Source organism: Martes martes (assembly GCF_963455335.1).
Source record: "Martes martes genome assembly, chromosome: 2".
Taxonomy (NCBI): domain Eukaryota; kingdom Metazoa; phylum Chordata; class Mammalia; order Carnivora; family Mustelidae; genus Martes; species Martes martes.
In genome coordinates, this window is record NC_137889.1 from 105,434,675 (window position 1) to 105,457,803 (window position 23,129).

The 23,129-nt window shown below is 38.1% G+C and overlaps 1 protein-coding gene across 1 annotated transcript in view; it reads left to right on the forward strand.

Annotated features, from left to right (window-relative positions):
- ARHGEF38 (Rho guanine nucleotide exchange factor 38) overlaps nucleotides 1-23,129 on the forward strand; it is a gene marked incomplete at its 3' end in the record, with an annotated part of 140,111 nt that overhangs the window by 102,157 nt on the left and 14,825 nt on the right. The window contains exons 6-10 of the mRNA XM_080796967.1: nucleotides 7,284-7,483; nucleotides 10,402-10,535; nucleotides 15,495-15,599; nucleotides 17,590-17,712; nucleotides 21,530-21,841. Of these exons, the coding sequence (XP_080653093.1) occupies nucleotides 7,284-7,483; nucleotides 10,402-10,535; nucleotides 15,495-15,599; nucleotides 17,590-17,712; nucleotides 21,530-21,841 (874 nt within the window). The remainder of the gene's footprint in view (nucleotides 1-7,283; nucleotides 7,484-10,401; nucleotides 10,536-15,494; nucleotides 15,600-17,589; nucleotides 17,713-21,529; nucleotides 21,842-23,129) is intronic.

Genomic DNA, 23,129 nt, shown 5'->3' on the forward strand with positions numbered 1-23,129 from the left:
TGACTGCATAATATTTTATCTGATGTATATACCATAATTTGGTTTACCAAACCCTTATAGATATTTGAATGATGTCTTTCTGTTCTGTAAAGATTGATGTTATTTGTTTATTCTTATAAATGATCTTTGTACAATAATTTGACTTTCTTAGAATGAGTTTCTAAAAGTGGAATTGCTAGATCAAAGGGCTTTTGATACTTACTGCCAGAAAATTTAAGCAAAGTTAAACTAATTTATAGTCCCACTACCTGTATATGATTTGTCCATTTATCTCCTATCTGCCAGCCCTAGAAACAATTAATATGTGTATCTTTACTACCTGTGGCAATGTAGAAGGCTTAAAATATTATTGTATTGTGTTAATTTTCATTGATAATAATCTTGAGCATTTTTCATGTATGGTTAACCATTTGCATTTCCCTCTAATGGACTGCCTTTTTTATTGATTACTTTGAGATGTTCATCTTTTTCTAATTAATTGATAGTGACTCTTCAATTAGCAAGTATATTAACACTTTTTCTGTCTTATATGCTTCCAGCTTGTCATTTGACTTTTAACATAGTTTATGGCTGCTTTTGTTTTTATCTGTACAGTATCAGAGAGCTAAAATTTTTTTAAGATTTTATTTTTTTTTTATTTGAGAAAGACAAAGGACACATGCCTGAGCCAGGGGGAGGAGAAGAGGGAGAAGCAGGCTTCCCACTGAGCAGGGAGCCCAATGAAGGCCTCTATCCCTGCCCAGCTGGATCGTGACCTGAGCAAGAGGCAGATGCTTAACCGACTGAGCTACCCAGGCACCCCTTACAGAGCTTGAATTTCAAAATACATTTATCACTTTTTCCTACTATGGCTTTTAGATATTGTGTCCTGCTTAAAAATTCCAGTATTTTTTTTTAAGATTTATTTACTTATTTATTTGACAGAGAGAGAGAGAAAAAGAGAGAGAGATCCATTACAAGTAGGCAGAGGGGTGGGGGAAGCAGGCTCGCTGCCAAGCAGAGAGCCCGATGCGGGGCTCTGGGGCTCGGTCCCAGGACCCTGATATCATGACCCAAGCTGAAGACAGAGGGTTAACCCACTGAGCCACCCAGGCACCCTCCAGTATTGTTTTAAGGTGTAATTCCTGTTCCCTTCAACTTGTATAGTTTCATTTTTAACAATTAGATCTTTGATCTATACAGAAATTATTTTGATGTAAAGAATTTATTTTTGTTATTTTCTTCTCTATGACTAGATAATATCACAACACCTGATACTGAATAATTCATTTTTTGTACAGAGTAGGAATGTGATATTTACTTAATTTTCATACATACTTGTATTTATTTCTTGATTTTCTATTTTGTGTTACTCTTCTGTGCATATATATACCCACACAAAACTGCTTTCATTTCTGCAGCTTTATATTTTAGTATAAGATATACCTACAGTTGACCCTTAAACAACATGGGGTTGGGGTGCTGACCCCCATGCAATTGAAAAGTCCTGTATAACTTTTGACTCCCCCCAAACTTTACTAATACCCTGCTATTGACCAGAAGCCTTACTGAGGACATAATTAATAAATTAACACACATATTGTATGTTATATGTATTACATCCTGTGTTCTTACAATAAAGTAAGTTAGAGAAAAGAAAGTGTTACTAAGAAAATCATAAGTCGGGGGAGCTTGGGTGGCTAAGAGGCCGACTCTTGATTCTGGCTCAGGTTATGGTTTCAGGGTCTTGGGATCTAGCCCCTTGTGAAGCTCTAAGCTCAGCGTGGAGTCTGCTTGAGGATTCTTTCTCCCTCTGTCCTTCCCCCCAGAGCACATGCTCACTGGCTCGCTCTCTCTCTAAAATAAATAAATAAATAAATCTTTAAAAACAAACAAACAAACCAAAAAAAAAAATTCATAAGGAAGAGGAAATATACTCAGTACTGTGCCATATTTATTGAAAAAACATCCATGTATGAGTAGCCGTGCAGTTCAAATCCATGTTCAAGGTTCAACTGTAATCTCAGCTCAATATTCTTCCTGTTCAGAATTTTCTTGAATATTTTTGCATGTTTCCTTCTTTAAAATCTTTGTGTTTTTGTAAAATTGTATGTGCCATGGTTTTAAAAAGCCAAATCGTGGGGCACCTGTGTGATTCAGTTGGCTCAGCGTCCTGGGACCTGCTTCTAAAGGACATAAGCATTTTTACATCTTTTAGTTAATATTTTGGTACTTATCTTCATGACCCTAAAAACATGTTTGGCTTTCCCTTTTTAGGTATTATATTTTTACTTCCCCTATGGAACACAAGAATGTATCTCTCTCCCTATGCCATCTCCACTACACACACACACACACACACACACACACACATCCTCCATCTCTTCAGTTTACTGACGTGGTGACATTTGGTTTGGAGCAATAGTCAGTGTTTGATTTCTTACATTTAGTATATCTGAGTAAATTTCTTTTCAGAGCTAAACCTTGGAATAAACTGATTAATTGTTTTTATGGGAGTGAACTATTTTATCTATTTATTTACTGTTTGTTTAATTTATTTTCATTTTCCCAGTTTTCTTTGTTCTACTCATTAACACCACACTCAGGACCAGTCATCTCTTGAGACAGCTAGATGCATTATGGATGCTTTCAATTTCTTCTCCCTAAAAATGTCTTTCCCAGAGCCTTTCTGACCTTTTGAGTTTGGACTGGGTAACTGGGCACAGCTGTCTTTAAGGAGATTTTGTCATCCTGGAGCATCTCTTTACCTCTTTCCTGTTTTTAGTACATCCTTCAGTACTTTCCTGTGTTCACTGGGAATGGACAGGAAGTAAAGTGTTAAGAAATTTTATATCCAAAAATTCTTTAGTTTACCTTCAGGGTGATTTATAGTTTGATCAAGTATAGAATTCTAAATTAAAAATCTCTCATCTTCAGAATTTAAAGGCAATTTTTCCTCATGTTCTAGCTTTCAGTGTTGCTATAAGAAAGCTGAAGCTTGTTCTCATTCTTCACCATGTGTTTGTGCCCATTTGTTCACGTGTTTCTCTGAAGGATTATAGGGTCTTCTCTTTGTCTCCCGTAGTGGGACGTTCCCTGAATTCCCAGGTGTGAATCCAATTCGTCCGTTGTGCTAAGTACTCAGTGAGTTTTTTCAACATGCTAACTCATGTCCTGCTTCTGAGTTATTTTACTGATGATTTCCTCCCCATATGTGGTCTGTTCCCACTTTCTGGGACTCTACTTTCAATATTGGATCTTTCAGACCAATCTAATTTTTTCACATTTTCCTTCCATCTTATATCCCTTTTTATTTTTGGTCTTCTTTCTGGAAAGTTCCTGAACATTTTCTCCAACACTTGTGAGATTTTATTTCTCCTATTATTCTTTCTTTCTTTTTTTTTTGTAATATTTTATTTATTTATTTGACAGAGATCACAAGAGGGCAGAGAGGCCAGCAGAGAGAGAGAGGGGGAAGCAGGCTCCCTGCTGAGCAGAGAACCCAATGTGGGGCTCCATCCCAGGACCCTGGGATCATGACCTGAGCCGAAAGCAGAGGCTTTAACCCACTGAGCCACCCAGGCACCCCATATTTCTCCTATTATTCTTTCAATTTCCAAGAGCTCTTCCTTAGTTCTCCAAATGATCTCCTTATATGTAGAGCATCCTAGAAATTAGGCCATTTCTTAAACAGGTTTCCAACCAGTTCTTCTTATTCTAATCTCCACCACCCTCTCTCTCTACTTCCACAGGTTCTTAGGGTGTAATTAATGAATCTTTGGGGAATGATTAAATTATTGCCTCTCCATATTACTGGTTCTCTCTGGTTCGAATCTCTCCAGTAATAAATCGATTACCATTCATTCATGTTCTTTACATCTCCTAAAATTTGTTAATGGCTCTGTATTTATTTTCACAATTTTTTATTTGTGTCAAATCCTATTTGTTTATTTGTGTGTGTAAGAATATACAGTTTTTTCTAAAATTGACTTAAGGTGTTTTTAAAGGAGAGTGAATTGAAAATAAACTCAATAACAGTATACATGGTTTGTGGCTACTGTAAAATTAATATTAAATTTAGCATACTTGTTGTCATAAAACAGAGGAAATTCAAAGTAATCTGATCAATAGTTAAATGATTATTTTTCCTTCCTCTGTTTTCTCCCTCTAATTAAGATATATTGGTGGACCTCAATGTTGTATATCTGATTCTTTGTCCTCCACCGCAGTTTTTACATTGTTTAAATGTCATTTTTATTTTCATTGTGAGACTGTTTTCTTGTATTGGATGGGAAGCTCTCTATAGCAAAACTGGCTGCTGTTAAAACAAAGCCAGCCGTGTTTACTTGACTTTGTAAAGTCCTAGTAATTCACAATGAGATTAGTGCAGCTACTTATGGTACTAAATACTTGTCAGAGTATTCATGATAAGACAGAGGAAGATGAAACAGAATTACAAATTAATGACTACCTTAGTTTTTAGCCTGGTGTATATGGGAAATTGTTACTTTCTTTTGGGGATACATATGATAATGGGTCCTTGGCTAAGCTGGGTTATAACACACATAGGACTCATTTGCCTCTCGCAGTTATCAGAACTTAATCTTACTGGAAGGGATTAGATGGGGTGAATGCCTGGAGTGTCATTATCTTAAAAGACATCCTCTATCTTTTCTACCATATTGCTTGTCTGTGTGATGCAGATATCAAAATATCATTGCTCATCAATTGGGCTGTCCAAAGTACATGTCTGAAGACAAAAGTGTCTGGGAGATTTCTCATTTTTGAGAAAGCCTTTTGAAATATTTGCATTTCTGACCCTTTTAAACAGTTTCATTTATAATTGTTATTATTATCATTTGAAAGAGAAAAGGGAGAGACTAGAAGTTTGATGTAAAAGAGTAATGGAAAAAGAATTAATGATAAGATGTGGATACAACTAAAGGGTTGAGGCTGGTTTTTTGAAAGATCTTGATAAGGAAGAAAAGAGGCAGCTCAGAGACACAGGCATGTCCTTTAATACATCTGGGGATATTTTTTGTAATTAAAAATTTGAAATATGCATATAACAATAGACCATGCTAGTAAACTATCTTATTAAAATTGAGTTTTCTTTGAGCTGTTTGATTATATTTATAATCGATGGCATTTTCAGTAATTTTTAGATTAAATAAACTAATATTTGGTGATAGTCAAAGGAAGCATGTAGAAGAAATTCTGATTATATTCATACAGATAATATGATTTCTTCTGGTCAAGTTAATACCTTCTATACTCCAGACTTGTTTTTATTTAGGGGAATTATTTCTACTTAACTGTCTAAACTGTTGTATTGCTGAAGACTCTGTGCTTGAGATATGTAAGAAAATGCTATATTTCATATTCAAGTGTTCTGCTTTTGATACACCATCAGTCAGAAAATATATTGTGTTACTTTTTTTAGCATTCACAATAGATTTACATTTTTTCCCATCCACTTCACTCAGTACTCCTGGAAACCAAAACATCTTTCTCTCCCTATCTTCTTCATTCCCTCCTTGCCATCCTGTCTCCTTATATCCCTTCCTCCCTTCCTTAAGAGATTTGTGTAAATGGGTAGAAAGTACAAGATAAATCATATTAAAACAGCTCTTTATTCCCTTGCAGATCTTTAATATTTACTTTGATTTTCCTTAAAAAAAAATGTTGACTTTTGTTTATTTCCATCTTTTTTTATTATAGTGTCATTATTTTCTCAGCATGTGATAAAACTCCTCTATTATTCAGGATTATGGTGCAGTGTTTTTGGGAAAAAATTCAATGTAAAATAAAAGCACATTACAGAAAATCCAAAATCTATCACTTCAATCTCCAAATATTCATTGAGAAAATACTATATGTCATGCCAGACACATAGTGATGACAGATAAATTGAGCATAAACTGGTAAATAGGGAAACAAAATGATTCCAGAGAGTTGAAAAGTGCTACCATAAAAATAAAAATGGGGAGATATAATAGAGGGTGGCTGGCTTGTGTGTGTGTGTGTGTGTGTGTGTGTACACATATGTGTGCACATACACATGATCATCAAAGTTTGTTAGTTTCTCATTTATCAAATGAAGAGTTCAATTAGATGGTCTCTGAGGTGTTTTCAGACCTTTTCTGATGATAAACTTTTCTGATCTTGTCCAAAGATTTTTAGATCCATTTCACCATTCCAATGATGTGGTAAGTTGTCCTTCTATATTAATATTTAGAAATAATAATTGAAGAATAAAAAAATTCACCTACTATGATTTGAAAACCATCTACATTCTTATCTACTAAAACAGAAAGAAAAACAAAAACAAAACAAAAACAAAACCCCAAAACCAAAGCCAAAACCAAACAAACAAAAGACCTAAAGGAAAACAACTGAGTGTATCTGTCCACCAGAAGGGATTCAAAGCACAATTTCTACCCATGTCCATTTATTGTGTCTCTTTATTTGCCTCTTTGCATAAAAAGGCTTTTAGAAACCACTGACTTCTCATTAAAAAATGATTGAACAGTGGGTTGGACAATGACTTCTAGGTTTTTCACTTCCTGTGAACTGCTTGGCTAGTTGGGATAGTTCTATTCTCATCTCAGAAGCTCCTAAAGGAAGAGTCAGGCATGAGTGCTCACTTTTATGTGGGCATTTGAACATCTATTGGCTAAGAAGAATTCTACATGGAAAATCGTGGAAAGTCATGTGATAGCAATGATTAGTGATAGTGGTGGTATTAATAATTAATTTACAGAACTGTTACAGTTATATATAAATCTCTTTTGGAGACTGTGGTAGAACCTCTGAAACATCATGAATTGAACTATTCAATTTGGTAGAAGAGAGGAAACAATGCTTTCTTTTGACTATACTTGGCAAGTCATTTTTTTAAATAATTAATTTCTTTTCTTCACTAATAATCACAAAAATACCATCAGGAAAATGCATTTTTCTTGGTTGTCATGGAAGAATGCATTCTGAAATTATTTCCCACTATTATTATCAATCTTGTTATTTAAAAAAGTATAAACGGAACATGGATGGAAATCCTGCTTTGAGTCCTTCTTGGTGGACAGATAACGCTCATGTGCTTTCTTGTAGGTTTCTGCTTAATAGTAGGGTCTTTTAGTCTGGCTTCTCTCTGTCACCCAGTGCTCTTGCTCTATTTTTAGAAATTGTATACAGCCAAATAGAGGAAAAATAAAGGAGAAAAACAGTTTCAGGATTACTCATAAAAATCACAAAAATGATAAGACAAATGTCTGGGAAACTGATATTATTTATCTCTATTGTAGAGGCAAACCAAACTTACTGGACATGGGTTCTTTGATGATCAAACCAATCCAGCGTGTAATGAAATACCCGCTCTTGCTGTGTGAACTCCGAGGCTCCACCCCTCCCTCCCACCCAGATTTCAGGGCACTGGGAGATGCCTTCACTGCAGTGAAAGACATTAATGTGAACATCAATGAACTTAAAAGACGGAAAGATTTAGGTAAGTAGAGACATAATGAATTGAGTGTTTTCTGTGATTGGAGTGTTCTGCCTATGCTTCTGAGAATCAGAATAACTAAGTAGTTACAGCAGTTGCTGTGATCATGATCATTCGATATCTAGACTTAGAGGCTAAGGAGCAGAGTGTAGTTTTGCCTGGCCAGCTGGACTCGAGGTCATGAGGCACAAAAAAAAAATGACAATTTTTTAAAAAATCAAGCCGCCATTTACTCAACCTCTGTTGACCACTGCTTGCCTGGTGACATACTGTGGGCTGATGATATCATAGCATGTAGTCTTCCTGTCACTGCTGATATGTGTGGGAAGAAGGAGACATGGCATGGCCAGAAAGCTGGAGTAGTGAGAAGCTTCAGCCACATCAGTGGTGAAACAGGCCCAGCTAATACATCAAGCTCATCTGGTTCTGACACATAAAAGAATAGAGATTTTGTAGCCATAATTGCTCCATTGAAGGGAGCAAGTGTATTTCTTTCTCGAATTATGGAATTATTGTGAGGTATTTGTTTGCTGAGATGTAAAATTCATGTCTGGAGTGGAATGTAGATTTCAAAACATGAGGCACAATTGCACAGTTTCTATCATCTGCAATGTAGTAACGCATTGGGATAGACTATGTGGGTCCTCTCAGTGTGATTTGTGTCCATAAGTTCTTGGCTTTGTACTTCTAACATTAGATCTTCTAACATTAAAACAATGGTAGGACATTGCAGCTAACTGTTCCAACAATTTCATTTATTTTTGTTGTTTTTGTTTTCTAAATTTTTATTGAAAAAAATAATCTGGGGCACCTGGGTGGCTCAGTGGGTTACAGCCTCTGCCTTCGGCTCAGGTCATGATCTCAGGGTCCTGGGATCGAGCCCCACATCGAGCTCTCTGCTCAGCAGGGAGCCTGCTTCCCCCTCTCTTTCTGCCTGCCTCTTTGCCTACTTGTGATCTCTCTCTCTGTCAAATAAATAAATAAAATCTTAAAAAAAAATCTGCATTTGTGTTAATAAATTAAAATTATAAAGGGCCTAGAATAAAAAAGTGAAAGTTGTAGAGGAAGAGACCCCATAATAAATTAAAAGATAGTCCTCAGGCAAAGGATTACTATCTAGAATATATAATTACTGATACTAAGTCAATAATAAAACCATTCTAATACAACAAAAAGGTTAAGCTTCATTTGTAATGAGAGAAATGCAAATTAAAATCACAATGACATACCATTCCCATCCTATCAGATTGGCAAAAAGATTTTTAAGGGATAATGTTAAGTGCTGCAGACAACAATGTAGTGGAAATCACCACTATAGAGAATAACTTGACAATATCTAGTAAAGTTAAAGATGCCCACACCTGAGATTCAGAAAATCAATATCCGGATATCTGAGAAACCCTTTCCCCTGTGCTCATAGATAGGTATACTAGTAACTAGTATTGTTCATAAAAGCAAGAGGAAAATAGCTTACATATTTATCCAGATAATGGACAAACCATGTGTTGGACACTACGATACCATGAGAACATAAAAATTAAAATGCATGCGTCAATTGAATAAATCTGAAAAACACAATGTTGAGTTTTCTAAAAAGTAAATTACAAGTGACAGAAGAATATATATATATGCAATATGGTGCCATTTTTATAAACTTCGAAAATGTTCAAAATAATACTATGTATTATACAAATCCATGTATAAAAATAGATACAGCTACAGTCAACCCCATTCTTTAGGATCATAATTCCCTCTGAGGGATCAAAGATGAAGATCAGAGAAACTTCAGCTGATCATTTTTATGAAGATAAGCAAGGTGAAATGTTAGGATATGACAAGGCTGAAAGAAAATTGTTATATTGTTCTTTTTACTTTTCTGTCTGCTTAAACTTGTTCACAGTGTTTTAAAGTGGAAAGATTTTCCATTCCCATGATTGCAGTTTGCATAGCTGACATGTCATAAGTTTTCTTCAGACTTTCTATGTCTTTTTTTTTTCTATTTTCTTTCTTCTTTCTCTTCTCTTTCTCTCCATCTTTCTTGAACATATATGGCACTGCAGTGTGCTAGGCCTGTTTTTTAAACTCAGTTACGTGTCATGAACATTCTTCCAGTTAATATTGGCCTTCTTTTTAATGGTTCCCTGATATTCTATTTCTGAGTGTGTTCTACTTTAGTTAACTCTTCCTCTATGGATAAACTTTCTAATTGTTCCCAGTATTGTGCTATTGGAAAAAAAAATTACTATAGCAAGCAAAACTTTGTGTGCTTAATTATGGAAAGCATATTCTCTGCACAGACTTCCTGGTCACAGAAGATACATTTAGAAGATTCTGACCAATTGTTCTCCACAAAAACTGTCTTGGTTGAATCCTTACTGACAGCGTATAAGATTGCCTATCTCCCAGCACCCTTACCAAAACTGAATGTTAGAAATATTTAACATTTTGAACAATATGAGAGGCGAGAACAATCTCAAAGATAAAAAAGGAAGGCTCTGAGAGGTGACTCAACTTACCCCAAATGTCTCAGCTAGTGGAGAGTCCCTCTAGAGTCTGAGGTCTCCTTATGCTGGGTACAGTTTCCTTAGCTAGGTCTTGATGCTTCATTCCAGAGACTGAAGATAACAAATGTATTATCTGAGAAGGGAGAAAGCTTTTCTCCAGTGTCAGAGATTTCTGTAATGTGGAAGGTAAATGGACCCTGAGCTTTGAGGCCCTCAAGCCCCTGGACATCTGAGTTTCTGGTCAGTGGGTTGGGCAGCTGGACTTATGCCTGGACAGTGGGACCAGAGCATATTGTATCTGCATCAGAGGGTCAAAAATCACATAGATTTCTGTCTTACATATGGATCTTGAATTCTTTGGATGCAACTTTCTATGTTGTATGTGTTCAAATATGTGATTGCATTCTTCCATTGCAGTTCTAAAATACAAGAGGAACGATGAGGATGAATCCCTTAAAGATAAATTGTCTAAACTAAACATTCATTCAATTAGCAAGAAATCAAAAAGAGTGACAAATCACCTAAAGATTCTGACCAGAGGAGAGCCACAGGTAATTTTTCTTCTTTGGCCATTGATGTCCTCCTGGGGCATATGAGTGCTGATATTTTTGTGAAGGTTCTGTTGGTTGTTATCAGAGCTGTTTCTAGAACAATGAGAATCAAGGTCATTGTCTGATATTGATCCTTTCTCCCTTTTTGGGGGGAAATCAAATGTGAGTGGTTTTGACACTATTTTAGCTGTGGTGCTTCCACTCAGGAAGCAAAGGAGAGAAAAGGACATGAGGACAGGGGTCAACATGGGACACCCCAGAAGTCCTGACTCTCACAATCAACCGGCACATAATTTCATCCAAGGCAGTGTCCTCCTTTCATCCCTATCTTACCTCTGTTTTTTTTTTTTTTAAAACCTCACTTTCCTTTCAGGTTCCCTTAATGTTCATCTTAACTTTATTTCATCTATAAAAAAAGGGGGGGGGAATTAGGTGCATACTTTGGTGTGATTTTTTTCCTACTGTCATTCTCTTCCTCCCTCCCCACTGCCTCTTTTTATGTTACCGGATAATTGTTACCGGATAATTGTTCTGCATCACCTGTTTAGCCTGGTTTGAACCACTTTCATCTCAACCCCCAATAAATAATGGATGGATTAGCGAAGGCTCTTAAACATTAATGTGTGGAACAATTACCTGAGGAGCTTGCCAAAAGATTCCCAGGGCTTCTCCTGGTTCAAGGGTGCAACCTAGCGGTCTGTATTTTTACAAAACAAAACTCCAGGTGTTTTGAAGCTAAATGACCTTGAAGTAAGGGACCAAAGGAACACACTTTGAGAATCATAAGATAGAAAGTTCATGGCCTGAAGATGGAATTCAGTGGGCTTCTAGTTGAAATCAAGCAGGGTAGTTCTTAAGATACTATATAGTACTTTTTTTTCTTCTCATTTTCCTGATTTTATCCCTTACTATGTTAATATCTCTAAGGTTTTAATCTGAACTAGAGGCAACTGTATGGTAGTTCAGCACTGGTTGTCCTGTCTATTTCACTCTTTAGCTACCATGGTCTTTTTCCTTTTTTCCATTGAGCCTTTGCAGCTTTCTAACCCTAAGATAGTAGTGGCCTCTTCCTCTTCTGAATGCTTGACAAGGAATGTTTTCCATTCTTGGCCCTGTGGACATTTGCCGGAGTCAGCACAAGGCAGAAAGTAAGGACAGAATCTTTGAAGTCATCCAGATCTGGATTAGAATGTCATTTCTGCCACTTAATTAATATTTGCCTTTGGGCACATAGATTGAATCCAAGGGAGTCATCAAGGTTATACTAGGACCTTCCACGCGGAGGGCTGGTGAGGATGAAATGAGGTGATGCTTTTGTAGAAAGTGCCTAACACGGTGGGTAAGCACTCAGTACCTATTGGCTATCATCATCACCTTCATCACCATCACCAGCAGCAGCAGCAGAAGCAGCAGCAGCAGCAGCAGCAGCAGCAGCAGCATTTCATATTGCTGAACAGTGTATTACTGTTTACTAGCTTTTAACATGCAGACTTCTTACTTCTCACTTAGATATAAACTCCTTTATGCATGGTGTATTAGTCAGGTCTTTTACTTTCTGTATTTTATGCTGTTTTGACATCTTGAAAAAGCGGCTGGCACTGAGAGATGCTCCTCCCAGGGCTAACCCATTCTTAGAGAAACCAAAGAGCTCAGCTGGGATCGCTTCTTTCATAGGCGAACCAAGCAATCCTGAGTCTGTAGCCCCAAACACTTTCTCATCTATCTCTCACACACCAAAGGGGGTTCCTCTGCCTTAAGTCATCCTAGGGCCAGGTACCAGGCAAGTGGAGACCACCACCAAAGCCCAAAACCCATGGGAATTACTCAAACTGGCCAATCCTAAACTGTTTATCCTGATCCAGGTATTTCTATAGGGTTGCCAACAAAAAAACACAGTAGAGGCTCTGGCTCTTGACTTTTTCCCCCCTGCTCCTTTCTGTCACCTGACCAAAACCTGGTGATTGCCCTGTGGCCCTATATGGCATGCAGTGACCTCCTCTTTAGGATTTGTCACTATAATCAACTTCTTCCAAGCCTTGTTTCTGTTTCCTCCTGTGGCTGTACCTACTTTACTACTCCATATCCAATATGAACGTTCTTGGATTCTGTGGTATGTATCATCCTTTATGTTCTTCTAGAGGCTCACTGGGTCCATTGCATGCAGGAAATAACTCCAGGCCCCTCTCCCAGTGCTAAACAATAATGTGAGAAGTTTGGGTCATTAGGATTGTATGGTCATAGATCAGGGAGAGGAAAATCAAGTCATTTGAGCTAAAAGCAACAGTACTAAAATTGGGTTGGGAATTCAATTGTAGAAGAGACTGTAGCCTTCATAGGTATGTGTAAATGTCATGCACACAATTCTCCCCTACTCTTTAGGTTGTTACTTCTGACTTAAGACAATTCTATTGAGGAACAATAGGCAGGTCTGAATTCTGAGCAGGTTTTGTAGAAGCTGTTACATTCTTTAACATATTTATCATCGGCTTCTGATACTTTCCCAATTGTGAACTAAAAGTGAGTTGTAGGTAAAGTGGCCTGAAGGGATATTAATTAGATTTTCCCCTTAATCTTTTGAGAAGATGTCCTGTCAGCAATGAAGCATTTCACTGTTAATCAGAAAATCAGCTGCATAGGCTGAACTGCAGAAGAGATAAATCTCAAATCAGTCAATTTTGCACTTGTCAGCAGCTCAAGTGAAATATTTGGTGGAGTTAGGGTATAAAACTATTACCCAAGAGGAAGATTCTATTCAATTCATCACACATGTATTGAACTCACTATACCAGACACTGTGTTAGAGATCGGGTATACAAAGAAATTCTGAATTCAGACTCCTTGAGTTTGAATCCTGGTTCTACCTATTAACATAGATAAATTTCTTTAATGTCCTGTCTTATTTAGGGTAAAGGCCAACCTCCTTTCACAAGGAGATTCCAAAACAAAGTAGTGTAAGCTGGGAAGTCATTTATATCTCTTTCTTGTAATAGTCCTAAGATGTGAGTCCAGATGGGCTCTGCTGCACAAAATTCTTTAGGAACCCAGCTGTCTCCAATTTTGTGCTGTGCTGTCCCCCAGACATGCCGTCTCCATCTGCTTGGCTGAAGTTGGATCACTGCTGTGTCTTCAGTCAAAGGCAAGGTTGTAAGGCCAAAATTCAGAAGTGAAATATACCCCTTAGCTAACATCTATTTACCCAAACCAGTTACGAGGGCAGAACCAGCTGCAGGGGAGACTGGAAAGGGTAGTCTCTAGCAGGGCAGCTACATGTCCAACTTAAGCTAGAGGTGCAAATCCTGCCAGTAAAAGGATGTCAGGGGAACATCCACTATTTTTGCCACAGCTCCCAAGCTTCTGTTTCTTTATCTCTGAAATGGGATTCATTGTGGCACCTATGCCATAGAGCTTTGTAAGAATTAAAATGAGAAAATGGAAAGCAGGTTTTAGCACGGTGCCTGGAACATAGTTAGTGTTTAATATATGTTAGCTATTATTATTATTAAGACAAAAAATGCTTAATCTCCAATGCTTGCCATTTATCAGTGGAGAGAATCACTTAAATAATTAACTGGTGTTGTGAAGAGCACATGGGGGAGCAATTAATTTTCTACAGTGAAAAGAATAGGGATTCAAGGGAGGTTTCACAGAAGGGGTGACAGTTGAGTCCTTAAAAAAATGAAACAGAATTTTGCAAGGTAGAAAAAGGGACAGCAGTGTATTCCAGCAAAATAAAGCAGCATGAGAAGGGCTTGGCTGTAGGAACGTAGAACTGGACAATATTTCTCATACTGTGATCCTTGAATGTCTTATTTTAGAATCATCTGGATCCCTGCCAAGATACACAAAATAAAATAGCTGGTGATGGGTCCTTGAAACCCGCGTTTAAAATAATCTGCCCCTGCATATTGTGCCATACATCAAACTAGATTAGAGGATAGAGGTCCTAAGGCAGACAGTCTTGAATGTTGTGTGAATTACAAGGGACTATGCTACCTATTTAACCAAACGCTTTTTAGATAGACAATACTAAGGGGTTTAAAAATAAGATAAAATAGCACCATTCTCTGTGCACTCGGCTCTAAGGTCAACCGTCTCCCCTGGACCCCACCAAGGTCCACGATCTTAAATTATCAAACCTATGAACAGAGAACAGCTATGGTTACTATCCAGTACCAAATTGAAGAGTACCCACCATGTACCACAAATCATTTGCATGTTCACACAGATTTTGCCAGCATGAAGCTGGTTCTGTTCTTCTTTTGTCAATATTGTGATAGCCAAGAAATACTTCTCACCATTAATAATAATAACACTTATGGTCTTATCAATAAAATAAAATAAAATAAAATATCAAAAAAAAAAAACCAAACACATGTGACTACTATGTTAACTCTGCTGAGTTTTCCCCACAGAAGGGCTCTTTTGGCCAAGATCACATTCAACGTTAAAAATTTGAGTTGGTAAAGAATTACCGCACTTCTTTAGCCAAGAAGCTAAGTATCCTTTCTAAATAACCACTGTGAAATTAACTGGGATGAGTCTTAACAACAAAACAGTTCCAGTCAAGAGATGAAATATTTATCTTATTATCTTATTTTATTTTGATTTTTTATTGTATTAGTTATTTTATGAACCCACAAAAGGGGCATAATTTCAGAGTACATATGTCATATATGCCATTATAAACTGCAGAGAAAAGTTTTCCCTCCCCCAGCTACCATCACACAGATGAAGCTCCATGATTAACCGGCAGTGGGTGGCTTTGCTACACTAACTGAAGTTGTGCAGCGTGCTTGTACACAGCACGTACTGTGCCAAGGCAGTCAGCATGACACGGAAGGTTTTCATCTCAACAAGGAGTCTCTTTGTCGTGTGCTGGGCTCATACAGCCTGTGACATTTCTTTAAAACACCAGATTTGTTTGATTTATAAAAATAAATAATTTCATCTGCATTATAGGTGAAAGACAATACCTTCAATAGAGAAGAAAAGCTGTTCAGATCTTTAGAAAAGACGGTGAGGCACTGTATGAAGAACATTGCACTCTGTCATCAACACATCCAGGTAGGTAAGACACAACTGTTTCCAGTGTTTCTATGAGAAGGTATTGGTGTCCACGGTTGTTCCGAAGAGTAAATGTGAATGTTCATGCATTTTTGTGATCGAATTTATACGAAAAATTCACTGATACCATATCAGATTTGGGAGGCTGCAAACTGCCAGTTAGGGAAGCCAGGATAGAGATGCAGGTTCTGTTCTTTGTTTGCTTATCTGCTCCATCCTGCTCCCAGTTGAAGTGGCCACATTGCGGGGCATTAGCTCACGTGATTGCCCCGTGGTGCTGGACCATCAGCACACTTTCCTTTTAACAGAGATGAGTTCATTAGTGCAAAATTGATTTGGCAGAAATTTTCTTTCTTTGTTGGATTATACTTGTATATCCCTTTCTAGTACCTAAAACACATATTTGCAAATTTAAAAGTGGGACTGAAAGAAAAGAGAAAATCAAAGGGGGACATAAAATGAAATTAGAGGAGAACTAAAGAGCCAAAAGAGCATAACACAAAGGCCATATAAAAACTGCAGAAACCCACATGTGGATCTCAAATTTAGTTCTAAGTCTCTGAGAAGCCAAGTTAAAAGACGACATATGATGACACACCCTAGATGAACAGATCATCTCTATTTATTTTGTAACCGATGTTTCATAATGACCCCTTTAGAGTTCTGAATGAAATTCACAGGTAGTTCAACCTTAGGTAGGTAGGTCTGCATAAAAGAAAATCAATGTAAAGGAAAATAAATTCTAAAAAAATAATAAGAACTACAATATGCAAATATTCCCGCACAACCACAGTAGAAGAAAAAAGCACCCCCACTGGTTTCCAATCCCCCAGGAAGTTTTCCTGCCCTTGTTGAGACTCACTAGACATAACCAAACTGATGGGAGTGCAGTATAATTATATTCAGTAGAGAGAGAATGGATCTCTTAAAGAAGACATAGTGTCCTCAGCAACATCTTGATAATGGGCATGACTGGGAGACATAGACAATGAGTAGAATTCCATGTAACTCCGTTAACAAATGCCCACTTCCCATTTTTCAGTTTTTATCTTGGATATTTATTTTTGGAAGCAGATGTTTACATGCATAGGTAAATTATCATACCAACAGAGGATTAGGTTAACAGGCATGATGATTTTGAGAAAAAGTTCCATGTTATGTAACCAACAAGCTACATTCCTTTCTCATTTATTAACTGATGCAAAGCCCAATTTTATGATTACTAAGTTTGCTAACCTCTTCTTAAAGCTCTGCTTTCTCTGAAAAGAAAACCAAAACTTAGTTATAACAGCCAGACAGCAGTGGGAACCCTGTCCTTCATATACATTTCATGAAGTGAATGCATCTTGGGAACATCGACAGGAAAGTCTTCTATTTCCACTAACCCATTCAACAAAAATATGAGCACCTTCTTTTAAAAAAAGCAATAAATTCACTAAGGAAAACTGAAGACATAAATTAAAAAGGAGTGATTTCTTTTTAAAAAATTGTATTTATTTTATTTGACAAAGAGAGAGAGAAAGAGAGAGAGAACACAAGCAGGGGGAGTGGGAGGGGAGAAGCAGGCTTCCTGCTGACCAGGGAGTGTGACATGGGGCTTGATCCCAGGACCCTGGGACCATGACCTGAGCCAAAGGCAGATGCTAAACGACTGAACCATAAAATAAGGGATTCAGTAAGAATTGAATACTGAAGAATGGCCAATGAGGGAACTTAAGGTGGAGTCCACTTAATAAAAAAGGTGTCATACAGAGTAGTAGGAGAAAGTGACAGGGGGAAAGTAAGAAAATAGATTGTCACAAGTAAACTCATTGTACAGAGTACTCATGATGTGTTTTTCCTTTCTTTTCTTTTTCTTTTTTTTTTTTTTTTGTATTGATCTCTCAGTGGTAATGGAGGGTTATGATGATGAAGTACACACGTGGGATACATTTAATGGTATGGAACTTCAGAACTTTGCCCATTTTGTGACTTTGTTCTTGGGTTTCAGGATGCCATGCCCTTAGCGCTGCAGAGTGTGATGGCGCTCCAGGAGATCTCATGCAACAAAGACAAGGAGGAGAGGAGCCATTCGGAGACCCCAAGTAATGTCCCAAATCCCTGCAGTGACTTTGTAAGTTATTTATATTCATAGATAAGTTAGAAAGCAGGGTTAAAAGGAAAGCTGCTTTTTATTTGCCTTTCTGGAGTTAGAAATAAAACATGTACTAACGCAAATACGAATGTCAAAATCAGTATATTTGAATAGGAGCAGTTTTTTTTTTTCATTATTAACTATTTTAAAGTGAATTAGTGAAGATTTTTTCACTATAATCAAAATTTAAGAGGATTCTAGACTGTGTTTCTAGGAGTGGTCAGTTCTGGGTAGCTTTTATTTCATGTATTTTTTTAAGGTTGTATTTATTTATTTGACAGAGAGGGAGAGCACAAGCAGGGGGAATGGCAGGCAGAGGGAGAAGCAGGGAGCCCAACAAGGGGCTTGGTCCCACAACCCCGGGATCATGACCTGAGTTGAAGGCAGATCATGGCCAGGAACCCCTGCGTAGCTATTAGAAACAACATTTTGGGGGTGCCTGGGTGGCTCAGTCATTTGAGCGTCTGCCTTTAGCTCAGGTCTTGGTCTCAGAGTCCTGGGATCAAGCCCCACATTGGGCTTCTTAATCAGTGGGAAACCTGCTTCTCCTTCTGATCCTCACCTCCCTCGTGCTCTCTCTCTTTTTCTTTCTCTCTTATTCCGTCTCTCTCTCAAATAAATAAATAAAATCTTAAAAAAAAATAAAATCAACATTTAATTTAAGTCTGCATGTGATAGATGATAGATTTATTAAGTTGGCAAGCTGTGATTTTCCTAAAGGAGTCTCTGGAAAAGTCCAGAGTCCTTACAGGAAGAGTGAAGAGACTCTCTGAAGACATGACTTTTATAAACACAGTATATACTGGACAGTAAAGCCGGTCTTTACCTATGAGTCATAAGTCTTCTGTTCCGTGGTAAGATATTTGTTTTCTAGGAGTTGTATAAAATATACAGAATTACAAAACATAGCTTGGGAATCCTTAAAATATTCTTGAACCTAGAAATACTTGGCTGGTAAATTAGTTTGAGTAGTACTAATTTTAATTTACTATCTTGTGTTTCATAGGTATTATGATATAGTAGTACTATGTTATATAGAAGCTATAATAGACTCCTTCATCATCTTGAAGATCCTTGAAAGTGGCAGTTTTGTGTTGGAATATTGGCATTTTGGGTCAGACAGTTCTTCCTTGAGAGGCCCTTGTGTTAGAGGGTGTTTGGCATTCCTGGCATACCAGGATCTAAATCTCAGTAATGTCTCCCCAGTCTCAAGTTGTGACATCCAGTGAATAGCCCCACATATTTCCAAATCCTAGGAAGTCATCCAGCCCCACCCCCTAGTAGAAAACATTCAGAAGCGTCTTATTTTGTGGTACCAGGGAATGGCAAATCAGGATTACATCTGAACCAAGATGATCAATTAGATAAATGAGAGTGAGAGAGTAAGAGAGAGAGAGAGACATTTTTACAAAGTATGTTAAATGGAAACAATGTGGCTAGTTCTTTATACATTTTCTGGGCTTAATTACAGACAGCCCATTTTAGAAAAGTCCTTAAGAGTTTGTTCTTTAGCTTAATCCCAATGTATTAAATCGGTAAGTATTTATTGAGCACCATATAAGAGCACGGTATACAGCTTCCCCTCAGCAAGCATGTCCAGAATTTGGTGGGAGAAGAGCGGTGATCTTCCCCTTCTTGCATGAAACCACAAGATGATAAATTAAGCTAAATTAAAATAATCAAAATAATTAAATCTTTAAAAAAATCAAATGTTAATAAGAATTCAAAAATCTATCTAAAGGCAGAGCAGTGTTTTTAACTAACCTTGAAAAATACTTATCTACCTTGAAAAGTACTTGCTTACATGTTTTGAACAGGAAAAAATATTAAAAGAAAATCTGATTCTTATTTGTTCCAATCATAATTCCTATACCCGGGTGAATTGGAATCAGTTTATGTCTATGGTCACAGGATATATATATATATACACACACACACATACATATACATATATATATAGTAATTGTGTTGTAATATTATAATTACCTGTAGAATCCGGTCAAGTTACAACATAGTAATTTATCAGAACAGTAAACAGATTCTTTGCTTAGTCAAAGGACTCATTAAATAGTCTGAAACTATATATTGATTATTTTGTAAGCTAGACACCAAATTTAATCTGTGTAGTCTGTTGCTAGCGCCAGTCAGAGATTGGCTCCCTCTCTCTTGTGGAATTCCCGTCAGTTCAGACAAAGTTACCACAGGTTGTTTAATTAATAAAAGCTGCTGTTCAGATGCTGATTCCTTAGGACATCTTTCAGGGTACAAAAGAAAAACTTGCTTCTAAATTGCTGTAATATAATCACGTAACCCACACATATATGACAAAGCATAAAGTCGGCAGTCAGCAAATATAGGATACTAGGGTGCTTCGGAATAGAGGGGGAGGAAAGAGAAATAGAAGAAAGTAAATCTAGGATGTTCAGGTGCTGGCATGGGGTTGGAGGTTAATATGAAGTTTATTTTCAATCTCTCAGACCTAAAAATGGAACAATTTAAGAAACAGAACCAGCATCAGCTTAGTCCTTCAATGTGTTTAAAGAGAAAGCAGTAACTCTGTTGTCATTTCTTTTTTTTTTTTTTTTAAGACTATTTGTTTGGGGTGCCTGGGTGGCTCAGGCATTAAGCGTCTGCCTTGCGCTCAGGTCATGATTCCAGGGTCCTGGGATCGAGCCCCACATCAGTCTCCTGCTCAGCGGGAAGCCTGCTTCTCCCTCTCCCACTCCCCCTGCTTGTGTTCCCTCTCTTGCTGTGACTCTCTCTGTCAAATAAATAAAAATCTTAAAAAAAAAAAAAAAGACTGTTTATTTGAGAAAGAAAGAGCGCAGAGGAGAGGGAGCGCACTACCAGGGGTGGGTCAGAAGCCGAGGGAGAAGCAGACTCCCCACTGAGCAGAGAGCCTGATGTGGGGCTAGATCCCAGGACCCCATGATCACAACCTGAGCTGAAGGCAGATGCTTAACTGCCTGAGCCATCCAGGCATCTTCTGTTGTCGTTTCTATCACAGGAGCAAAACGCCTATCATTAAGGAGGTACTTATGTGTATAGGATATGAAGTTCCACTACCCAAAGTGAGCCATCAGGATAGACAGGGAATTGGACAGATGTGGGAGGACTAGGATACAGTCTTTTCTAAGACTACCTTCATTGTCAGCAAAGGAAGGGAATAATATGGTGAGTCATTTGCACAGTCTTAGTGGTCAGAGACCAGAGTTTGCCTTCCACCCCATGGACTGAAGTAACTCCACTTGACTCTGGGATTAGAAAGAAGGGGAAGGGCCAAGTGTTGAAGAGACCCCAATGACAAAACCCAATGGCTGTAGAGAGAAAGATGGAGTGCATTTTGGGTATGCAGGCTTTAGCTTTTGTATTCCTCCTCCTGCTTACTCTTTACATTCAGTGTTAGACTCTAGAGTCATTGTTTTAAGTCTTTGAGCAGATTTAGCTAGACCAAAAAAAATCACATTCTCTCTCGTTTTTAAGATTTTATTTATTCATTTGAGAGAGAGAACAGGAGCAGAGGCGAGAGGGTGAGGAAGAAAGACTTCCTGCTAAGCAGGGAGCCTAGTATGGGGCTTGATCCCAGGACCTGGAGAGATCATGACCTGAACAGAAGGCATATGCTTAACCATCTGAGCCACCCATGCGCGTCAGATCACAAGGTCTCTTCTCTTGGCTACAGAATTTCCCGATGTCCTCTGAGCTCCTGCAGGGAGGAAGTAAGCCTACTGGCGACAGAGCAGGACCTGTACTGGTTGCTCCTTACACTGTCACAGGATTGCTTTTCTCTCGGCAGGCAGCCCATTTACAGAGGCTCGTCCTGATGCCCCTGTCCGCCCTGCTGTCCTTATTCACGGGGCCGCAGAAGCTCATCCAGAAACGCTATGACAAACTGCTGGACTGCAACAGCTCCCTACCACGGGTAGCCGGAGACGAGACAGACTTGGCCAAAAAGGAGTACGAGGCCCTAAATGCCCAGCTCGTGGAGGAGCTCCAGGTGTTCAACCAGGCTGCTCGAAAGATTCTGTGGAACTGTCTGTGCAGTTTCATGGCTCTCCTCAGAGACCTGACCCTCGCGGCTCAGCAGGTTTATTCCACAGTGGCACCGGTAAGCTCCGCACCAGCACCTGGCTAGCGAGGCCAGCAGGATCTGCAAGAAACCACAGCCCTGTTCAGTGTGCATATGCGCGGTGCGTGTGCGCGCGGGGCGGGCACTGAACTGAAGCTAGTCGCACGGTCCTTCAGTTTCTTTCTCTTTTCTCCTAGGGAAAGTTTCCTAGTTTGGGTTTATTGTGATTTCCACACCTTAGTTCTTCTTGGAGGTTTCTTTTCAAATGCCAGACACCTTTTAGCTCCAAACTGCATGATGCTTTGCTGAAGCTTATCAATTTGTATTTTATATTCTCTTCCTATTCAACGGTTCTTTAATGCTAACCACGACTACTTAAGACATGGATCCAAAAAGAAGGTCACCTCAGTGTAAAGACAGAAGCAGGAAAACTGTCAAGCCAGTCTTTTTTTTGGCTTTTGTTTTCCTCCATGGAAAAAAGTCTAGGGTGTGTGTGTGTGTGTGTGTGTGTTTGTGTGTAATTTAGCTTTCCGTTAAGATATGATTTTATGACTATTTTCCTGAAGAAGAAGAATGATATTTACAAGCTACTATCAACTTAAAAGAATCACTGTGGTTTCCTTGCCTTTCGTTTCAATTAGTTCTTTTTTCAGCTGGTTAGATATTTAATGGACAACATTTGGAGGAAAATTAATTGTCCTGACTTTATTTTTTACTGTGCATTTAATTAACTTTTAACTTATCCTTTGAATTAAATTAAGTTGAAAAAGCAGGTGCTACATTTACCTGGTTCAAAAGGCAAAACTATATAAAAACATATAAGCAGTCTCACACAGACTCCTGTTCCCTAACCACCCATCCCCTATCACCACCGCCATTGTTACTAGTTTAGCCGTTTAGGGTTTCTTCATGCCATTAGAAATAAATGAAAATATGTATATATTTTTCCTGTATAAAACCAGGATATTATGGCACCATCCTGCAATTCACCTTTTAATCTCCTCGGGGTGCACCGTGTCAGCACAGACAGCTTTCTCATCCCTTTGATAGCTTTATACTAGTCTACTGTGTTGCTGTACAATAGGGTATAACCAGCCCCTTGTTTTTTGGATAACAACTTTATGGAGATATAATTCACATACCATATTTTCCACTCATTTAAAGTACACAATTCCGTGATTTTTAGTATTTTCACAAGAGTTGTGTAACCATCACCACAATCAATTTTAGAACACTGTCATCCCCCCCAAAAGAAACCCAGTACCATTAGCAGTGAATCCACATTTTCCCCGAACCCCCAGCCCTAAGAAACCCCAATCTATTTTCT